Below are 19,501 nucleotides of genomic sequence, written 5' to 3'. Positions count from 1 at the left end.
ATCAAAATATTTTTGCCCTTAACCCTTGAAGAGCTGGTATGGTTACACAAAATACAGTATTGTTGAAATCAACAATAGCCTCAAAGTAATAAAATAAGATTTACCTGTATTCTGGGCCAGTTTGGCAAGCCGAAATCAATATATTTTGGTGATTCCCATATTGCAGTCCTTTTGGTTTTCAATTGTTCATTTATCATGCGTTTCCGACTATTTAAAGCAACGGCCTTAGACGAAATGGCGCTTTAATTTGGAACAACAACTGTCAAATTTATTGTTGCCTCCCGCCCTCCTCCCCTCACCCACGGAATCTACCGATTTATTTTTATGAATCTACCTATTTTCGCTTGATCCAGTCTGGCAACCCTGGTTGTAAATTATTTGTAATATCTGATATTGCCAAATAAGGGAGTTAAGACGTTTATTTTTATTTATTACCAATAGACTATTAAGCTAAGCTAAAATTAAATAAATTATGTCTCGTATTATCAGCGCTATGATTTTTTAAGTTTTCTTCAAACTATTCCAAATTATTTCATAAATTTTCCCAACTTTCAAGGCCCTGATTACAATGGGAAGTTAACAGAGTTATCTTCGACTGTCCATAAAGAAAAAACCGATATGTGTGTATGAAAATGAGTATGTTTGCATAAAGATTTAAAATATCTTCATCTGTAACCTATAATTGAGCATGTTTAGAAGAAAAAAATGTATTCAAATTTCCTGTTTTTCATACAAAAATCTTAATTTTATTTTGTAGATAATATTGAAGATAAATTTTAATTTCCCATTGTAATCGAGGCCCAAGATACGTATTCTGATGGGAAGTTAAAATGCATCTTCAATTTTACCTACAAAGTAAAATTGAGTATGAAAAATATAATATGTTTACCATTTTTTTTAAACATTTTCAGTCACCGGCTACCGACAAAGATACTTTGAATTTTTATACAAATATACACACTTTCGTGCATAAATATCGATATTAGTTTATACACTTAGAGTATATATATACTCTAAGTTTATACCGTCTCAGTATGTACCGATGAAGATGTTGATAATGCAGGTTCACGATTTATTCGAAACCGTATTCAATAAAATAATCGATTATTAATATTTCAAGTTTTGAGCTATTCGCATATCGTTGCGCAACACTATATTATTATTGTCTGTCACCATCACAAACTGTCACAGTTTTCGGTTGCGGGTTGCGGGTTGCGGATTTCGGGGCGCTTGCTTGTTGTTTACCTGTTTCTTTGTTTGCTTAGTTTTTAAAAAATATTTATATTGTAGATTTTTTTTATGTTTCATTAACTTCACATTTAAGCGCAACTGAATTGGTTCAGAGCAATGGTTTAAGCGTGTGTTTAAAGTGAATGGATTATTATAATAAAATACAATGGAAAGCCCGCAAGAATCAAACACAGAATCCAGCAATGATAATCAAAATACGGATTTATCTGATTCCACAGTCGATGTAGTTATCAGAAGAAAACACTGGTCGAGATCTGTATCGGAGATTCCAGTTTTTATGTTTTTCTTTGCCTATGCTTTTTCAGGTATGTAACAAATAATTGCTTGCTATAATGGTTACCGATTACCTACCTATTAATACGATTATTACATTATTTCCGCAACGCTTATGGAAAACTAAAGTATTTGTTTTACGTTATTATGAATATTTAGATAATCTTTACTAATTCTTTAACCAACTTCCATATTCTCTGTTAGAATTTGTTAATCTTAATAAAATAATAATATCCTAAAGTATGTTCATTATTACAAGAATTTCCAAATAAACAAACCAGCCGCGTGATACCCGACGGAAACTAGCCTATTTCACACATATCATCTTTATCTTAACTGTACGGGAAAATCGTAGTGGATTGACATTTATTGCATTCCTTAGTACCTATTTAAATTTGAAAATACTTATATTTTTCGTTTTTTTATTTATTTATAAAACTCCATAGTTAATGACTTAAATAAAAAATAACAATAAAAACACCTTGGTTATAATATTACTAAAAAATAAAGAAATATTAGCGTTCTTATAATCTATCCAAATATTTAAATTTTGGTGACCATTTTCAATGAGTTGTAAATAACTCACTATTTTTTCGTTTTTATGAATATATTGTATACAATTATTGTTTTGCCCTTGTTTGTCTTTGCTACTTAGTTTTATGTTCTTTTTTTTCAGTTTCTTGTATTTATGTTTCTTATTGTAACTGTTGTAATTGGCTTAAGCCGTATATATAATAAATAAATAAATTAGAAAATTGAAATCATGTTGGAGTAGAGTGGGGTTTGAACCTCAGACCTCTGATCCGTGAGTCCGTAACACTAGCCACGGGACAACAATATGATTCAAATAATATAGTAAAACTTAACACAAGAGATTTTTATGATAATTTTATCAAAATCATTATTTAAATTTAGCGAGTACTCTCAGGTAAAAATCCTGCAAAAGGAAATCGACTGGAGATTAGTGGGTCCCATGGTGTACTGTTTATTACGTTTGCCAGGCATTAAAAAGGAAATAATTGTAAAACAATAAATATCGATCCACCATATTGTATTTCATCATGCCGTATGGATTTTTGCCGTGGTGTTAAATGGGCCAATCTCGCGATATCACACAGTGGGCTTGTGGTTTGCACGTGCACAGCAGTCCAGTCTCCGTGAATGTACGGTAGTTGGTGAAATTCAGTCCTTGTCTGCAAACATTAGGTCAAACTCAAAATATTGTTGATAGAACCAACTGGTCCGAGAAGTATAAAATATGAAAAATATTTTCCGACGTAGCCTAGTATGTATGAATTTACGAAATGTGGGTGTTCAAACATAGGCAGAATGGTGTTTGTTACACGATGTGTAAAGTGGCCACTTAAACCAGCCGATGACAGGTCATAAGCCTGTAAACGCCTAGACATCCATATTTTCTATTTATTTATTTCATCTATCTATGTATATTACAAAATAATGTATCTTAATTCATAGATATAGAAATAATAAAAATAAAAATTCAATAAAATTAGGTATATATTATAAAAATAACACGTAGGTATACATAATATCTTGAGAATAATATGTTAAAAAAGTAAGAGAATCTTGTAACGAAAAACTCCCTCAGAGACGTGAAAAATGTCAATGGCCAAAGTAATATTGTTTAACATAGAGATGGCCCTTCCAACATTTTCGACACCCGTTCTGTTCATGTTCAATCGAGGAATGAAGCTGCCAAAGTTGTTCGTAACATTTGCACAGTGTACGGTGAAGATGATATGAATTATTTACTAATTTGTTGTAAAATAATGAAGGAGAATACATTATTGAGTAAAGTGTTGCTATTTTTTTGTTGTTGTGTTCAATTGTTGTTCTCTTAATTTGGTAAAAAATGGAAACGACTTATGTTAACAAATAGTAGTTCTTATTCTGTATAACAAACACGTTTTATTAAGTTTACTTTTTGTTTTGCCATGCTGAAATGAAGATACGCATTATGTAAATTTTATGTATATGGTTTTCGAGTTGATAAGACCTGTCTCCCCTTTTACAATGTAGAGGCTTATCATTATGCTGTAACATCCAGCTGCAGCGAAGATTCTAATATGTACGTAATATATAATTAATGAGTCAATATTTCAGTAGTGTTATTATTATTTTAATTAGCACTAAATTATTTCAATATAGTTTATATACCCTAATTATACACAAACATCTAATAAATAATAGTTTATTTTGATTAGATTTAATTAATCAAATAATTTGAGTCAAATCTATGTAAGAGTAATATTTGTCTTGAAATTAAATTAATCATAATTAAAATTTATATAGATACTTATATTATTAAGTTCAGTGGTTTTTTCATTTGTTAATAGACTATCAAAGTAAGCCATTTTTTTTTATTTATCTTTATCGTCGCAGTGATTTTTTAAAGTTTTGTAATTTTGAAATTACACCACCTGTGATGTCACTAGTTGTCGACGGTGAGTTGTTCTGACATTTTAAAAGAGAACCCCTTACATATGAAAACACGCTTAACATAGCTTCCTGGAAACCGGAAATATATCAAAACACAATTGATTGGCTATTCTAAACAGCTGTTCACCAGAACTTGTGATAAAGTAGTTAATTTTTCACGCATTTTGAGAAACTTCTTGGTACAATTAAATGCTCTGATTTTTACCACGTGTAAGTAAACATTTTTTATATCTAATTTCCCCTAGCACTAAACTTCATCATTGCAAAAAATTCTTCCATCTTTTAAATTTTATGAAGTAAAAGAGTTAACATCTTGATTGGCATAAAAAATCTTTAATGCCTCTACGAAAATCAAGGAAATCAAAGATATGTCTAAGTAATTAAAGGTGTCAATAAACAAGCAAACAATAATCTCCCCAATGAACTAAAAACTATTAAAACTAATATATCTGTAAATAAATTTAAAGTAAATCTAAATAAATTTTTAGACAAGTGTAAAAACTGCATTAAATTTTAATTAACATGAATGTATTATTATTTTCTGTTTTTCTTTATATATCCTATGTTTTTGTTTTTTTCCTTATGTACTCGTATATTCAAAATTATACAAACTCTAATAAATAAACAACTATAACAGTGTAAGTCACTCTCCAAGCACAAGAGTTAGTATCTTTTTTTGGAGAGTTACGATTATAACATTAACTAGGTGTATAAAAGTAGATTTAAATAGAATAAAAAAAACATGTACCATTTATGAAATTTATTAATAAAAAAAAATTATAAAAATCAGTTCTAAAAAAAATATATGAACACTTTTGAAAAATTAACTAGAAAATAAATAGACAACAAACATTTCTGTTCTGTTACTGTTCGTCGACAGTTTATATCAGAGCTACTGGTTGCGAATCTGACTTGGGAGGACGCACAGTAGCTGGCAGCCAACAGAAAAGGCTCTTTGTGGACACCATGATGACATAATTGTTAAAAGTAAAAGTGTAAATACATCTAGAAATAAATATTTTGTTATTTGTTAACCCTGAATGAGTTTTTCCCAAAACTCCTTGGGAATATGATATAAAATTATATGTTCTATGTTTTCTAGATAACTAAAATATTAAATAAATCCTGTATTTATCTGCAAATTTTAAAAATACATACTCAAAATGCAGGAAAATTTAATATTTCTTATCTCTTTATTCAATTGTATTTAAAATAAACAGAATCATTGATTTTTGCATTTGTTTCAGATACTGTTTACAGCAATTTGATTATCTTCCGTACCTGCACCGTTACATTTGGCTATAATGAAACTCTGTGTGAATCTCTTGTTTCATCCAATACTGCTAATGAATCTCAACACTTGGAGGAGATGGTGCAGCATCATGCATCTAAAATTATCATGGTAAAGTCATTAGTTACTGGAATCTTCCCGGCCATCATCAGCTTGTTCCTTGGCCCGTGGTCTGATTCCAATGGCCGGAAACCTCTCCTCGTATCATCCATGACTGGTAAGTGGACACAAATATATATCTGTACGTCAGAGGTATAAGATCCTAAGTGCCATTTTTGATAAAATCAATTTTTGCTTTCATTTTTTTTTCTCTATCTGGTGGTATAACAATATGTGCTAGGTATTATAAATTTGCTGAAATTGTTTCAGACCTGGTTTTTATCATAAGAATTACCCAGGCAAAGTAATCCACAAATATATTTATTAATTTATTTGTTCTTTTACAATTTATGTATTACTTTTTTTTACATTAAAGATACTGTTCCCTCACTGGTATGTCCCTTGCCGAGGGAGATATTTGAATCAATAAATAATCATATAAATTAATTTGAAAACTATTTTAATATTATAAACAAAAGAAATCAAAAATTAAATTTCGTCATGGAGATCGTTTTTTGCTTCTCCTGAAAACCTCTGACGCACATATATATATATATATATATATATCGTACCTCTGATGAAAACTCAATAAACTCTGAGTTTAATTAAGTATATAAAAAAAAACAACAAATGGCGTATACGATTCTATACCTCTGACGTACATGCATATCACACATCCGATGTTAGCAAAAAATCTGATTTTCAGTTAAGTATACAGAATAAAGTATAAAAAAATTCTTATATTTGCTAAAAAATTTACATAATTCTAGCTTCACAATTTACCTGCTCGATGGCTGTATGACACATTTTCACTAGCAGTTTTTTGAACGCCGCTGTTCTCAAACAGTATCGTATTTGAAATATTTTCTCTATTACAATTCAGGTTTTCTTTAAAAAATATATAATTTTTTAAGACAAATATATGTGACTCGTTGGCATTCCTTTAAAGAGTGAAAAGATAAACATAAAAGCTCAATGAAAAATACACAATTTTAGAACTACTTGTTGTAAAATACTTAATAATTAAATCCTCAATATGATTTAGGAGAATAATTCGTTTCTATTTTCAATTTGCGAATTAATTAGGGGAGCATTCATTTTTTGTTTCTCAAATAAAATGTTACATTCCGAGGTTCGAGATTTAAAGTTTAAACCCCACTCTATCAAATTTCCCATTTTTCCAAGTACACTTGTTTCACTTGGCAGAAAATGGTCCCAAAAAGGGAATATTAGGAATGTGTATTTTTTAAATTCATTAACATTAATTTACATAACTTCTGTTTCACTAACGCAAAGATGCATACCGAATGCTGATTTTTTATTCTTCATTATTAATAATATGTCATTATTTTATTATAATGTCATTATCTTCTTCTATTAATTATAATTATTTTCTGTTTTTGTTACAATGTATTTGTTTTATTTTAGGTTATACGTCTTATTTCTGCTTGTGCGTATGGCTATCCCTATGGAAGTCCCTGGATCCGTGGTGGCTAATAATGGCCGCGGTGCCTTACTCCGTACTCGGAGGTCTAAGTTCCTTAATCACAGGCTGTTTCTGTTATATCAGTGACATTACTGACCCTTCCAATAGATCCTTCAGGTGTTTATTAATTTAACCCCTTATTATAAACATTTTATCTTATTTTAAACTAGTCAAAATAATGATTTATTTTACACTTTATAAACACATACTTTTTACATATATACATATAAGGACGGGCATATTGCCTTAAGGCAATTTCTTCCTACCTACCCAAACCGTTCAGTTTGAGAAAATAAGTAGGTATATATATATATATATATATATATATACAGAATTTTATAATTTTATACAAAATTTGAAACAAAAACAAACTAAAAATCTACGCTTTACTATCTTGAGAAACTTCTCGGTACAATCAAATGCTCTGATTTTTACCGCGTGTAAGTAAACATTTTTATATCCAATTCCCCTAGCACTGAACATCCTCTTTGTAAAAAATTCTTCCATCTGTTGAATTTTATGAATTAAAAGAGCCGACATCTTGATTGGCATAAAAAATCTTTAATGCCTCTACAAAAATCAAGGAAATCAAATATATGAACACTTAAAAAAAACTACTAGATAATAAATAGACAAAAAACATTTTTGTTCTGTTACTGTTCATCGACAGTTGATGTCAGAGCTACAGGTCGCGAATCTGAGTTGGGAACAGTACGCTATACTATGAAGAGGGGGGATGGGAAGATAAAAAGAAGGAGAAAGGAAAAACCCAAATATTTAGATAGTGACATTTCAATAGTGGAACGACTATATCTTTATTCTAACAATTTTCTAAAATTTGTTCTTGTTTTTTCAGAATGGGGATTTTAGAAGCCATTCTGCTGACGGGTGTTTTGCTCGGATCAATAGTCAGTCCGTTTGCTTTTAAAGCTTTTGGTTATGTCATAGTGTTTGCCATTTGTGCCTTAGCAACATTTTTGGGAACATTATACACATTCTACCTAGAAGAATCATTACCATTGCACGAAGTACGTATTTATTTTTTATAGCGTTTTTATTAATATTTAATAAATAATAATGTACCCTTTAAAAAATGTCTATTAATGCACTTCTCCTTATAATTTCTTACCTCTTATGAGAGAAATATATTGTAAAAATAAGCATTTTTAGTATATTTTAAGTGCTTAATGGAACACAAAAACAAAATATATATTTTTTAAAATAGCTAATGACTGCAGCCTTAAAATGTTTTATTTGCTTTTAAACATAATTTTCAAGTAGTGATAAATGACCATGTAAGAAAATGGACATCAAGTTTCGGTACCCAGATCGGTACCGGTTTCGGTACCTCTGATCCAGAGTCCTTAGTTTAGTTAGTTTCCCGAGTTTTAAAAAAGTTAAGGCATGTGGTATCTGTAATGAGGAGAATCAAAGATATAAGAGTACATCAAATATTATCGGGGATTTGAATAAGTTCTTGCCGTTTTTGTTGGACGCCTCTCGGCTTCAATTCGTACTGCACCCAATTTCTTACTTTTGAATCATTCCTAATGCTTTTAAACGGTTGGCAACTGTTGTGTGATCATGATCTGTATGTTTTGCATCCGACATGGGTCTTAATCGAGTAATGCTTCCAATTCTTCGTCTTCAAACTTTTTTGGTATACCAGAGCATTCTTTATCTTCAACATAATAAAATAAATTTAAAAAATGAACATCAAAATCATTATTTTTAAAGCGTCGAAACCATTCGCTGTATGTTGTTTCCGATAGAGCATGGTCACCGTAAATCTCCACAAATATTCTATGTGCTTCAGCTGCAGATTAAAAAAAAAAGTAATGCAGTAAAATTTCCTGCAAGTACTCTTCTTTTGGCAAGAAATTTGACATATTTAATGCTATGAAAAAATACCTTGTTTACACTTTGGCAGAATAACATATATTGTCATTTCAAGCCTAATGGTGCAGCTTCACGATGAAGTTGGCTGTAGCATTGCCCGATGTAAAAAGGCTAATACATCACCATCTGCCATCATCAGCGAGAACTTATTCGAGTCCCTATTATATAAATGGGTCAACCAAAAAATTACGATTGTAACAGTGTTATATTTTTTCCATGCAACATCAGATAAAATTTCTACAATGGTTTAAAATATGTAAATAAAATGAGATGATTCACGCCTTATGAGACAAACAGCACATATTACATTACAGCGCCATACTAGTACGCAATGTTTGTTAGAAGCTCGCATAACATGCGGTTTTGTTTGTCCTCAATTTCAAAGTCGAAAATTATAGATGAAAATTAGTTTTTAATACATTATATAATTAGAATTGTAAAAATCAACTCTAAATATGATTTATATTTTCAACATTATTCCCTATTTGTGAAAATACCCTATTCTGCATTCCATTAGTCAAATAATTATGTACCGCAATAATTATCATTATTATAATTATCATTACAATCTTTCTTTACAGTTCACAATTTGCATATTTTACACATTAAATACTACGTTGTACTACTATGTGCATAATATCAAAAGAGTTATATCGCTATAAATGTATTCAATGATAATCTTTAGAACTGACACATTTTCTCATCTTTCAGTACAACAAATGCAGCATGTTTGATTTTAAACTAGTTTCTGGAATGTTTAAAACATGCTTCAAGAGACGTGTGAACTACCGAAGATTGATACTATGGAGTTTGATGCTCTCTTCGAGTTTCGGTATATTTGCTCAAGAAGGAGATTTAACAGTAAACTACCTATTCGTCAGAGAGAAACTGCACTGGATTCTGCCAGACTTTTCCTGGTACGCAGCGTTCAGCATCCTGACCTCAGTTGTTGGAATTGTAGTTTCGGCCTGTATTCTACAAAAAATTCTGAAGGTGGGGGATTCTATTATATCGATGACTGCCTTCATTTCTTCTGTCGCCAAATCAGTCATCACTGCGCTGGCTACTAAAACATGGCACATGTACTTAAGTAAGTATAGATTTGATAAGTATAATAAGACATTTTTAAATCAGATACAGAGAAAAATTTATCTTAAAAGGTCAATAATTTATTATTGATGAATGCGTATTCCCCTCCACTATGTCCGACCTTTGCTCAGAGAAATTCATCTTTTGTGGCCCCGAGAGTGTTCAATGTCCTGGATGAACATATTAAGTTCTCCAAAACGAAACCTATTTTCAGGAGAAGTGTACAAGTTTGGATTTTGTCTAAGGAAAGAGACCATTGCAGGAGACTGCTGCAAGATAATGCATAGATTTACATACTATTTAGCGAGATTTAATTTTTACTTTTTGTTTTTGCCATTGTTTATTAATATGCATGCTTCCATTTTCCATTATGTTGTATCCCAAGTCAACACAGGGCTCTTGGCCTCATAGAGTTAGGAATACATTGTTATTTTTTTGTAATATATTTTTGTAGTATTTGTATGAATAAATAAATAAATACATGCTTATTATTTTATGAGGAACACAAACAGATGTACAGGTTACAATACTAATAGATAAAAAGGTTTGCCATCCAATTAGATGTATTCACTTAGATTTAACCATATAAATCATCGATTAAAATAATATACAAAAAAAAACAGCAATGAAAACAATAGAATATGAAAGAAATACTGACAAAACAAGGAGGTGTCGGGAAGGGAAAATAAGGAAAGTGACAAGGACTGGTAGAAGTTGAATGAATGAAAGTGGCAAATAAAGCTGAGATATATAGTTTAAACTTCTTTTCTCTTTAGGTTCCACAGTGTCAGCGATGAGAGCCACATTCGGTCCGACCAACCGAGCGATGTTGACCCAAGTAGTACCACCGGAAGATGCGGGAAAGGTCCTGTCCTTAACAACTTCACTGGAAACCATCATACCTCTTGTTGCGGGACCGCTGTATTCTATTTTCTACCAGTGTACACTGGAAGTGTTTCCCGGGGCATACAACTTCATCTCAGCAGCCATATATGCAATATGCTTTTTACTGATTGGGTTAGTACTGTTTAAAATATTATTTTAAATTTTATTTTTAACCTATGGCAATCTTAAGGGTTACACAAAAAATTTGAATTCAGCTCATAGCCCAGACCTAGCCCTTCCGATTACTACTTCAGATCGATCTTAAACACCTCAACAGGTACACACTCCCGAACAATTGAAGAAATATGAAAATGAGTCGATGATTTCATCGGGTCAAAACCCCTATCTTTCTTTTCACATGGGATGGGATGATAAATGGCGCTAAGATTTAGATTACAATGACAAATATTTTGTGATTTTAATAATTGACAGATAGAATTTGGCAAAAAATATTATAAAATTAATTACTGCACATAATATAAAGCGTATTGCATGAGAAAAGTAAGATAAAACCACTCATTTTGCCCATTTAGATGAAAACACAACAATTCGTCGCTTCAGTTTGTTTTTGTCCAACAGACCAAAACACAAATCTGCATAAAAAGAGCTTTAAAGTTTTTATTACAAAATATGCATAAATAATGACCAAAACTTAAGACAAAATTCGTTAAAAAGCCCCTTAAACAATTTTTTTTATTTTTATTTCGTTTGAATTTTATAAATAAAGGCTTTCTCAGAACTCCTGTACACTTAATTCAGTTTTGTTAAAAATGGTCTGTTGGACAAAAACAAACTGAAGCGACTAATTATTCAACTTTAACCCTGTTTTTACTCAACTTTTTTGTGCCACTGACCCTAAGAAGAACAATTTTTGCCATAAAATAAATTTATTGTTTATATAAAGAGGATTTTGTCTGAGCCCAGGTGGCTGAAGAATATAGTTCTGTAAATGAAATAACACCTGAACCCTGGACAGGTGTTTTCATGGCTATTCTCAAGCAGGTAAAAAATCTGGAAATGAAACTCGAGTAGAGAAAAGTACGCCCCGTAGTGTAATGGTTGACGAGTTTGCCTAACATGCTTGAGGTCCCGGGTTCGATGCAAATCTACACACCTATTATTTGATATTTTTAATTCTGCCACATTTATGTACCCAAGTTGAAATCAATGTTCACTATGAATGAAAACCGCCATCTCAGAGGTCATTCATTGAAACTAAACACTACCTCCTTCTCATCCAACCCCAGGAAGAACTTCTTGACAAACCAAGTTGTGGAGAAATGGAATGGCCTTCCTGAGAAAGTGATTGGTGCTAGTTCAGTTAATGTGTTCAAAAACCGCCTAGATGCACACATCAATTTATAATGTTTAATAACCATGTACACTTGGTATACACGCAATAGCTTAATAGCTGCTAGTGTATTATTATTATTAATAATAATAATAATAATTTATTTACATTGCTTTTTTTATAATTTTGAACCTTTTATGCATCATACATAGACAGGTTTATAAGAGTTCATAATATCTTTGCTGTATCCATGTTTTACTAATTAGCATTTTATAATAACTTTTAATGTTTAATGCGTGATATTGATGTTTTCTTTAAAGATATTTCTTCATAAAATTTCATAGAATAGTATCCATCAAACTGTTATCAACTAATGGCCAGCATGTTTGCCTACCATACAATAGGTCTTGAATTCGATTCTAGACATGGTTCCCATGAAATATTTATCTAAAGAGGTATTTTTACACTAGAATATTTTATAGTCCTTGGTCTGGCACCTGAAACGTAAGACTGATCATCTTACCTTCATGTAAACAATGATCAAAATGCTGCGGTCGGTATACCAACCTCATACCATTAGGTTTGGAGAGGGAATAAGCCCTGTAAATGCCTAAACTTCCGTAATCCCTTATCTGAAGTTCTTCTCCATCTCTGTTGTAATTTATTGATCTTAATAACCTCCTAGGGTATAATGCTAAGACATTTCAGGTGACATGCGTTAATAACGCACGATCTTCACCCAAGAACGAGCGATGCTCTTTTAAAATTAATTTATTTTACCAAAATAACATTGCAAATAAAATAAAATATTTAAGCCGTTATATTGGGATCAGAAACCCTCGAGCAATGGTTCGTTCGGTATAATACTCTTCAATAGCCTCTAAAGTATTTGCCTCTCAAACATAGTTTCACTGATGTGAAAAATGTCAATCTCCGAAGTGATCATGTTCAGCTGCCTGACTGCTTTTCCAATCGGCATAACCAGAGGCAGATTGGTTCTGGAAGCCGGGAGGTAAAACAGTCTGTGCTGACACTATCGGGGATAACTATCAAGAACATAAAAATTAATACTCTCTAAAATGACCGAGTTTTCGATAAAACCTGAAAGTCTGAAAAAATGGGTCAGTGTGAACCCATACCTTCTAAGTTGCAAACTGTTAGTCCCAAGCATGCCCCAGAGTAATGCAGTGGGATAGAGCCACGGATAACTACCATACTCCCTCATGTGTCTCTTTTTCTTAGTTTACTAGGCTTAGTTCATTCTCTTCACTATTCTCATTCACTAAGGTTGCAAGTTTTTTTTTTTCAATATTCTTAGATGTGACACGGCACCTGAATCCAGCCAGGTCTTTTCAGAATTTCGACTCACTGAGCCAAAGACTTGTCACTGTCCTAACATTTGGACAAACTCAAAGTGTTGTTGAGACCTTCTTAGATGAATGTGCTCATTGGTCGATAAAGTCAATAAAGAAATTAGCAAAATTAAACCGAGAAGTTTGACTAATCTTTATATAAAAAATATTATTTATTTTGTGGTGTAATATCAAAGTTATTTTTCTTGCAACTATATATTTGATTTGTAATGGGTGTCACGCCGTATAAAACTCATCAAATAAGTCTAAACATGATATGAAAATCAGTTTAATTCTATTTTGAAAAGAAATATTCAATAATAATTGCAAGAGATTATCAAGGTAAATAAATGTCCACATACTGATAGTAAATATTTCAACCAGTATTTTATTACAAAAATAATCAACATAACTGATATGTATATTTTTACTATGAAATTCAAGATAAACTGCCTCATTTGTTGTGGAGGTCAGTTGTCTACTTTTTTTTTACAATAGTTTATTTTATTTTGACAAATTAATCGACATTTTAAAAGTCAACGACCGTGAAATAAAAGCAGTAAATTACGATTAAAATATGTCAAACATAATTTTTTCAAATAATAATCATCATAATTTTCTTATGAATACCTAATGGGCATTGATACACCAACTGCAGCATATTTCGATCATTTTCCCAATCATCAGGATTGATGTAATTTGTGTGTGTATTTACGTACCCTTCCACAATCCACACATTATTTTAGTTAAAGAATAAAATTTGCAACTTTTTTTTTTCAGAGTTGTCGACATTCTAAAACGCCGCTACCCCATGTCAGAGTACACTCCGGTCGTGGAAAATTAAATGGAATTTAATGCCTAAGTGCCGCCCTGCCTCATCATTCTTCAACATAGATAATTTTTCATAATACTATTATTTGTAAATGAGTCTTTTTACTGTTTTTTTTTACATATATTTGACGCAATCTTACAATGAGGAAATTCAGTGCTATAAAAAATTGGTTATAAAAAAGTTTTCTTACACGCGGTAACAATTAGAGCATTAAATTGTAAGGCGAAGTTTATCGAAAATGTTTGAAAAAATTATTAAAAATTATTTTCGTCACCAATTTTTGTTTATCAACCAATCAACTACAGCGTTGAATAGATTTCCGGTTTCCAGGAAGCCGACTCACCAGTCAGGACAATTCACCGACGACAACTAGTGACGTCATGGGCGTAGTAATTTTAATATTACAAAACTTTGGCTTTGGCTAGTTTGATAGTCTATTAACAAATAGTAAAAAAAGACACTGAACTTCCTCATTAATCATTCAGATAAGATGAATTAATTCATTTTTAAATCAAAGAAATTAATTTTAATCATGGCAACCACAAAGGCTACATTATTGAGAAAAAATAATATAAGTAGTGTCATAATGGATTTATGTTTTTAATTCATACAAAACACTTATAGTGCCATTGAGATAAAAAAATATTTAATAAATTTGTTATCTCAATAAATATATCCAAAATATTTGCATAATATGAGACCTATCATAATAAAAACGAAATTAGTAATTTATTTAATATATTGTATTTGTCATTTATACAATTTTTTAGACAAATGGAAAAATGTATCAGTTTTTCATGATAATCCTCATCTGAGGCCCTGTGAATCAATTCAACTTGGTAAAGTGACATTTAAAAAAAGATGAATAATCTGTGTTCAATACCTGCTATCTCCACACAACTGATTTCAAGTATTTTTTATAAATGCAATTACTAATTTCAGATTCGAAAAATATTTACTCGGAAATTTTCACAGCAAATATTGGTGTATAAAAAAGCTGAATAAGGAAATGCTAAAATTACATCGTGTTCATAAAATTTATCCTTTTTAGTTTCATATTTCTGTTGACAATATATTGTCATGCATTTTAATTAGCTCAATTATAGATCATGTTAGTTCCTGTATATACAATCAATATATGTACATAATTTCTATTTTCATTTATGCACAGTTTTCATAAAATAAATAATATACACCCGTGCGAATAATTTGATTTTAGCGTGTAATTATTTGATTAGTTTTAGGATTTTTTTATGATAAAAACATGATTGAAAAATTTCCAAAAGACAGTATTTTTGATTATTTATTTTGAATCTTGAAATATAGCACACATAAACATATTCTTATGTGTGCTCTAATAATAACAATGTACATATATTTAAATTTCTTAACCTTCTGTTTAAATGCTTTTTTACCAAGTTAACATACAAAATAAACATATATTTTAAGGAATAACTTTTTTTGTATAGTATTTGTTTTGTTTTTATAGTAACTTGTAAGATAATTTATTAATAAGTACAGTGTTGTGTTAATTTCACATTTTTACTATTGGAATTTAAATAGAGGTAACCCTTCTACAACATGGTAGATAGGTTCCTGTAAAATGCCGTACTATGTGAAACTGTGTTTATATAAGACTCGGATCCAGTACAAAAAGGGGGGCTCATCATCATTCCATGTCCGCTCCCCAGTTGTAGCATATGGTGTCCACGAAGATCCTCCAGGCATCTCTGCCGGCTCCTGTGCATTCTCCCAAGTCAGGTTAGCGTCTCATAGTTCTGACATTATTATTATTATTTAATACTTCACAAAAATATATTACAAAATTGAATTAACAATGTATTCTTCACTGGGAAAACCTGTGCCGAGGAAGACATTTTACAATTTTATTTTAGTGCGATATGTATATTTTTTACACAATTAATTGTTTTAGAATTTTTACATAGATATACAGAAAATAATTGAATTAAAATACAAACACATTGTTACAAGTATCAACTAAGTGTAGGTAGCTTAGCTTGGATTATGGGAATTATAGGGTGACCATAGTTTCCAGGTTGACATGAACTGCCAAAGAACAGTCAGCAGTGGATGTCCAGGATGTCGACAACCTAATGCCTTGTAAAGTAGTGAAGGGGAGTTAGGTTCTGAAACATAGTTTTTTTAAATTTAAAAATTGATAAATTTATGCTTCAAATAGTTAAAAATAACTTTTTCAAATTGTCAAATCTTGATATAATAATTTTCTTCCTCATCACTGCTCGATACAACCAAACGTAAATGTTTTTTGGTTGAATTATAATATCTTCTTCACTCTCTGAATCTTTTTTTCTTATTTGCATTTTCCGCCATCTTTAAAAAGTCTGTGATTTTGGTTTGCTTGCTGTTCCTTAAAAAATCATTGTAGATTTTCTGGTAAGAAAACAGGTCATTTTCCAGCTTCTTTTTGAATTTTGGGCTTCTATTAGCAGGTGGGTCCGCATTTAAAAAAAATAGATTATAGATCTTTTGCTAGGCTTAGGCCTTTTTTTCAATTCCGTGAAAGTAAATTCTTTTATGCTCCTCGAAATCGATTTTAACGTCTGAAACCATTTCCAGTAAATCTGCTTTGCCAATTTAATAAACCTTGAACATCCTGAATGCTCATATTGTCAAAACTGTCACCTCCGACCGATTTCGCAAGTTCTAATATGCCAACAATTTCAATTTTTGATGATTTGTGGTAATTTTCTGCTTCAACTCACAATTGCCAAATACATCATTTTCTCAACCATGTTGTGGGGGGGTTTTATCAAAATCTTAATAATGTTAGAACGATACCATGTTCTTAGGGACCGTGTTATAGGAGAGTCACGTGAAACGATATTTTCTTATCTCATATGCAGAGTTTGTAAATTAGTTACTTGAGTACATAATAGTATACAAACATAAATATTTATTCAAGTGTTGATATGTCAGCTACATTTTATAAATATTTTACTATAATTTTATACTTAGAAATGCATATTATATAAAGTGAGATTGAGTCATGTTTGATAATTTTGCAAAATCTTCTGTAAAGGTCCCACGATATGATTTTTTGAATAATTTTTTTTATTATTTTTTTTTTGTTTTTTTACAATAAACATAATAATAAAACAGAGTATTAAAAAAATAAAGCATAATTACATATCAATGAAATACATATTAATAGAAAAATAGCAAACAAAAAATCCCACAAAGGCATGGCCTGTTCGTGGGTATACAAGAAAATGTTAATGAAATTTGAAAGCATGACTTGTCTATGTGTTGCATTCATGGAGGAGAATAAAAATTATGTTTTTAGTGTATATCATTCATGTTTAGTTCAATATTTATTGTTGCCATTGTAAGAAATGTACTTTCTTACATTAAAAAAAATATTGTTTATAGAGAAAGGTTTGTTTACTTCTTTACTGATGTTTTAATAAATTATTCCACAAAATCTCTTAGGTTTTTTTTAATGCAATTATACAAAATAATAACTTATTGTCAATTACAATTATTGTTAGAATTCATATTATATATGAAATATAACTCGTGGTCTCAAGTTTATATGTTTCTATGATGCCATTTCAAACAATTTGTGTTGGAAAAGGAAAGTAAGTAAAAATGGGTTGCCACAGAATATGATAATAAACAATTCACGTAGATTCACTTCTCGGTAATCATTAACAAATTTAATACAAAAGTAATTTATCATTAGTATAATTGCATACTTATTATTGTATTTTTTTTGTTGTAAACTTTTTAAAATTATTTTTATGTTGCTCAAATTCCACTTGTCGATCCGCTTTGTAGCTGGAAGACTTTTGATGATGTTGGCTTTTATATTAAATCTAAATTAAACTTCAACTGTAAATGGGATCTAGATTTTTAACCGCCCATGCGCTCTGTAGCTGCAGGACATGAAATCTAGATTCTATTTGTGAACGATTATTTATAAATTAAAAACACTTCTTACTCATTTTTGTGCAGTGTAAATGGGGGTAGATTTCTAAAAATCCAAACGCTATGTAGCTGCAAGACATGTTGTAATCTTGATTTTATATAATTATTAAAATTTAATCTTATTGGAAATGGGGAACTAGAATCCCAAACGCCTATGCGCTCTCTAGCTACAAAGCGTGTTTGGATGCTTTATTGTACAGCGCCCTTGGGGGTGATTTTCACAAAAATGGCACTGTATAAATTATATATAAAAAAATATCCTAAATAAATACTATTAAGTTGTATTAATGCATCTCATAAGTGTTGTCAAATCTAAATTTGGAACCTTATTGCAAAATCAGGCTGTTTTATAGATGTGATAAAAAAAATTAGTCTTACAAAAAGAACCTAATCTTGGCACACCTTATTGTGCATTTGAGGTGGCACTCCAAAATCTTGCCTTAGTAATTTTATTAAATTTGTACGAAGTACTTTCTTATAATTATAAAAACCAATGTTTGCTCATTTTAATTGTATTGATAAGTATTTCTCTTCAGAAAATTTCTGTGTAATAAAATTTTATTTAAATCATGAAAATATTTTTTATTGTTATTCGCACAGAGGGCGGAATACAAACTCTGTTGACTTATGTATAAGTCGCTGCACAACTATGCTCCTATAAAAGAATTTACTATGCATTCCAGATAAACCAGCTGACAGACGTCTTACGCTTAGATTAGCTACATCTATGGCAATAGGAAAAGTCATTATACCTGCATGCAACCAGCACATTTAATTCGGTGGACGTACCTTTGCAGTTGGAGGCCCTATGGCATGGAATGCTCCTCCGGCAGAGGTGCGAAACTGTGAAAGTGATGTTTCGGAAAAAGCTTAAAACCCACCTGAGAACATTCATGATGTAGACATCATTTTCAAATCTGGAGCATGTTTTATTTAAATTACGAATTCATAGTCATTTGTTAAAGCACCCTTGAGGTATTATATAGCAAAACCGTCAATAATATAATCAAGTTATCCATAATAATAATAAAAATGCGCATTCTCATGATTTACTAGTTTAGTTTAAAATATACAATCTTTACCCGTATATCTAATTGATTTTGCTTGAGTTTTTATCTCTGGTCTCTTTTACTTTGGATATATTAAAATTGCCAGTAACGAGGGTCATGATCCTGGCTCTTTGCCTCGAGCACGGAGAAAGGTTATCAGCTACTAAATATTACAAAATTGACATAACTTTTATCAACAAATAAATGTCAGCATTTCAAGATCAAGGAGAAAATAAAACCAATTGTAGATTAAAGATGAATTTCTTTTATTTATC

At 30.7% G+C, this 19,501-nt stretch overlaps 1 protein-coding gene across 1 annotated transcript; it reads left to right on the top strand.

Annotated features, from left to right (window-relative positions):
* Nucleotides 1–1,161: 1,161 nt before the first annotated feature.
* Nucleotides 1,162–15,068, top strand: LOC148285589 (putative peptidoglycan muropeptide transporter SLC46). The gene is made up of 7 exons (XM_088242948.1): nt 1,162–1,556; nt 5,232–5,492; nt 6,803–6,977; nt 7,717–7,888; nt 9,471–9,849; nt 10,625–10,865; nt 14,157–15,068. Exons 1-7 carry the CDS (start codon nt 1,397–1,399, stop codon nt 14,218–14,220), a joined length of 1,452 nt encoding a protein of 483 aa, XP_088099074.1. The 5' UTR covers nt 1,162–1,396; the 3' UTR covers nt 14,221–15,068.
* Nucleotides 15,069–19,501: the final 4,433 nt, after the last annotated feature.

The sequence above is a fragment of the Micrasema longulum genome, unplaced genomic scaffold (genome assembly GCF_059751315.1).
Source record: "Micrasema longulum isolate JH-2025_06_02 unplaced genomic scaffold, ASM5975131v1 h1tg000020l, whole genome shotgun sequence".
NCBI lineage: Eukaryota > Metazoa > Arthropoda > Insecta > Trichoptera > Brachycentridae > Micrasema > Micrasema longulum.
Note: the sequence above shows the minus strand (reverse complement) of the source record. Positions and strands in the feature narration are given on the sequence as shown.

What these genes read in the sequence shown, in the direction of transcription:
- LOC148285589 (XM_088242948.1), top strand. Translation starts at nt 1,397, where the DNA reads ATGGAAAGCCCGCAAGAATCAAACACAGAATCCAGCAATGATAATCAA. An exon ending in CTTTGCCTATGCTTTTTCAG is followed by an intron (nt 1,557 to 5,231) that starts GTATGTAACAAA and finishes CATTTGTTTCAG; the next exon opens with ATACTGTTTACAGCAATTTG. An exon ending in ATATGCTTTTTACTGATTGG is followed by an intron (nt 10,866 to 14,156) that starts GTTAGTACTGTT and finishes TTTTTTTTTCAG; the next exon opens with AGTTGTCGACATTCTAAAAC.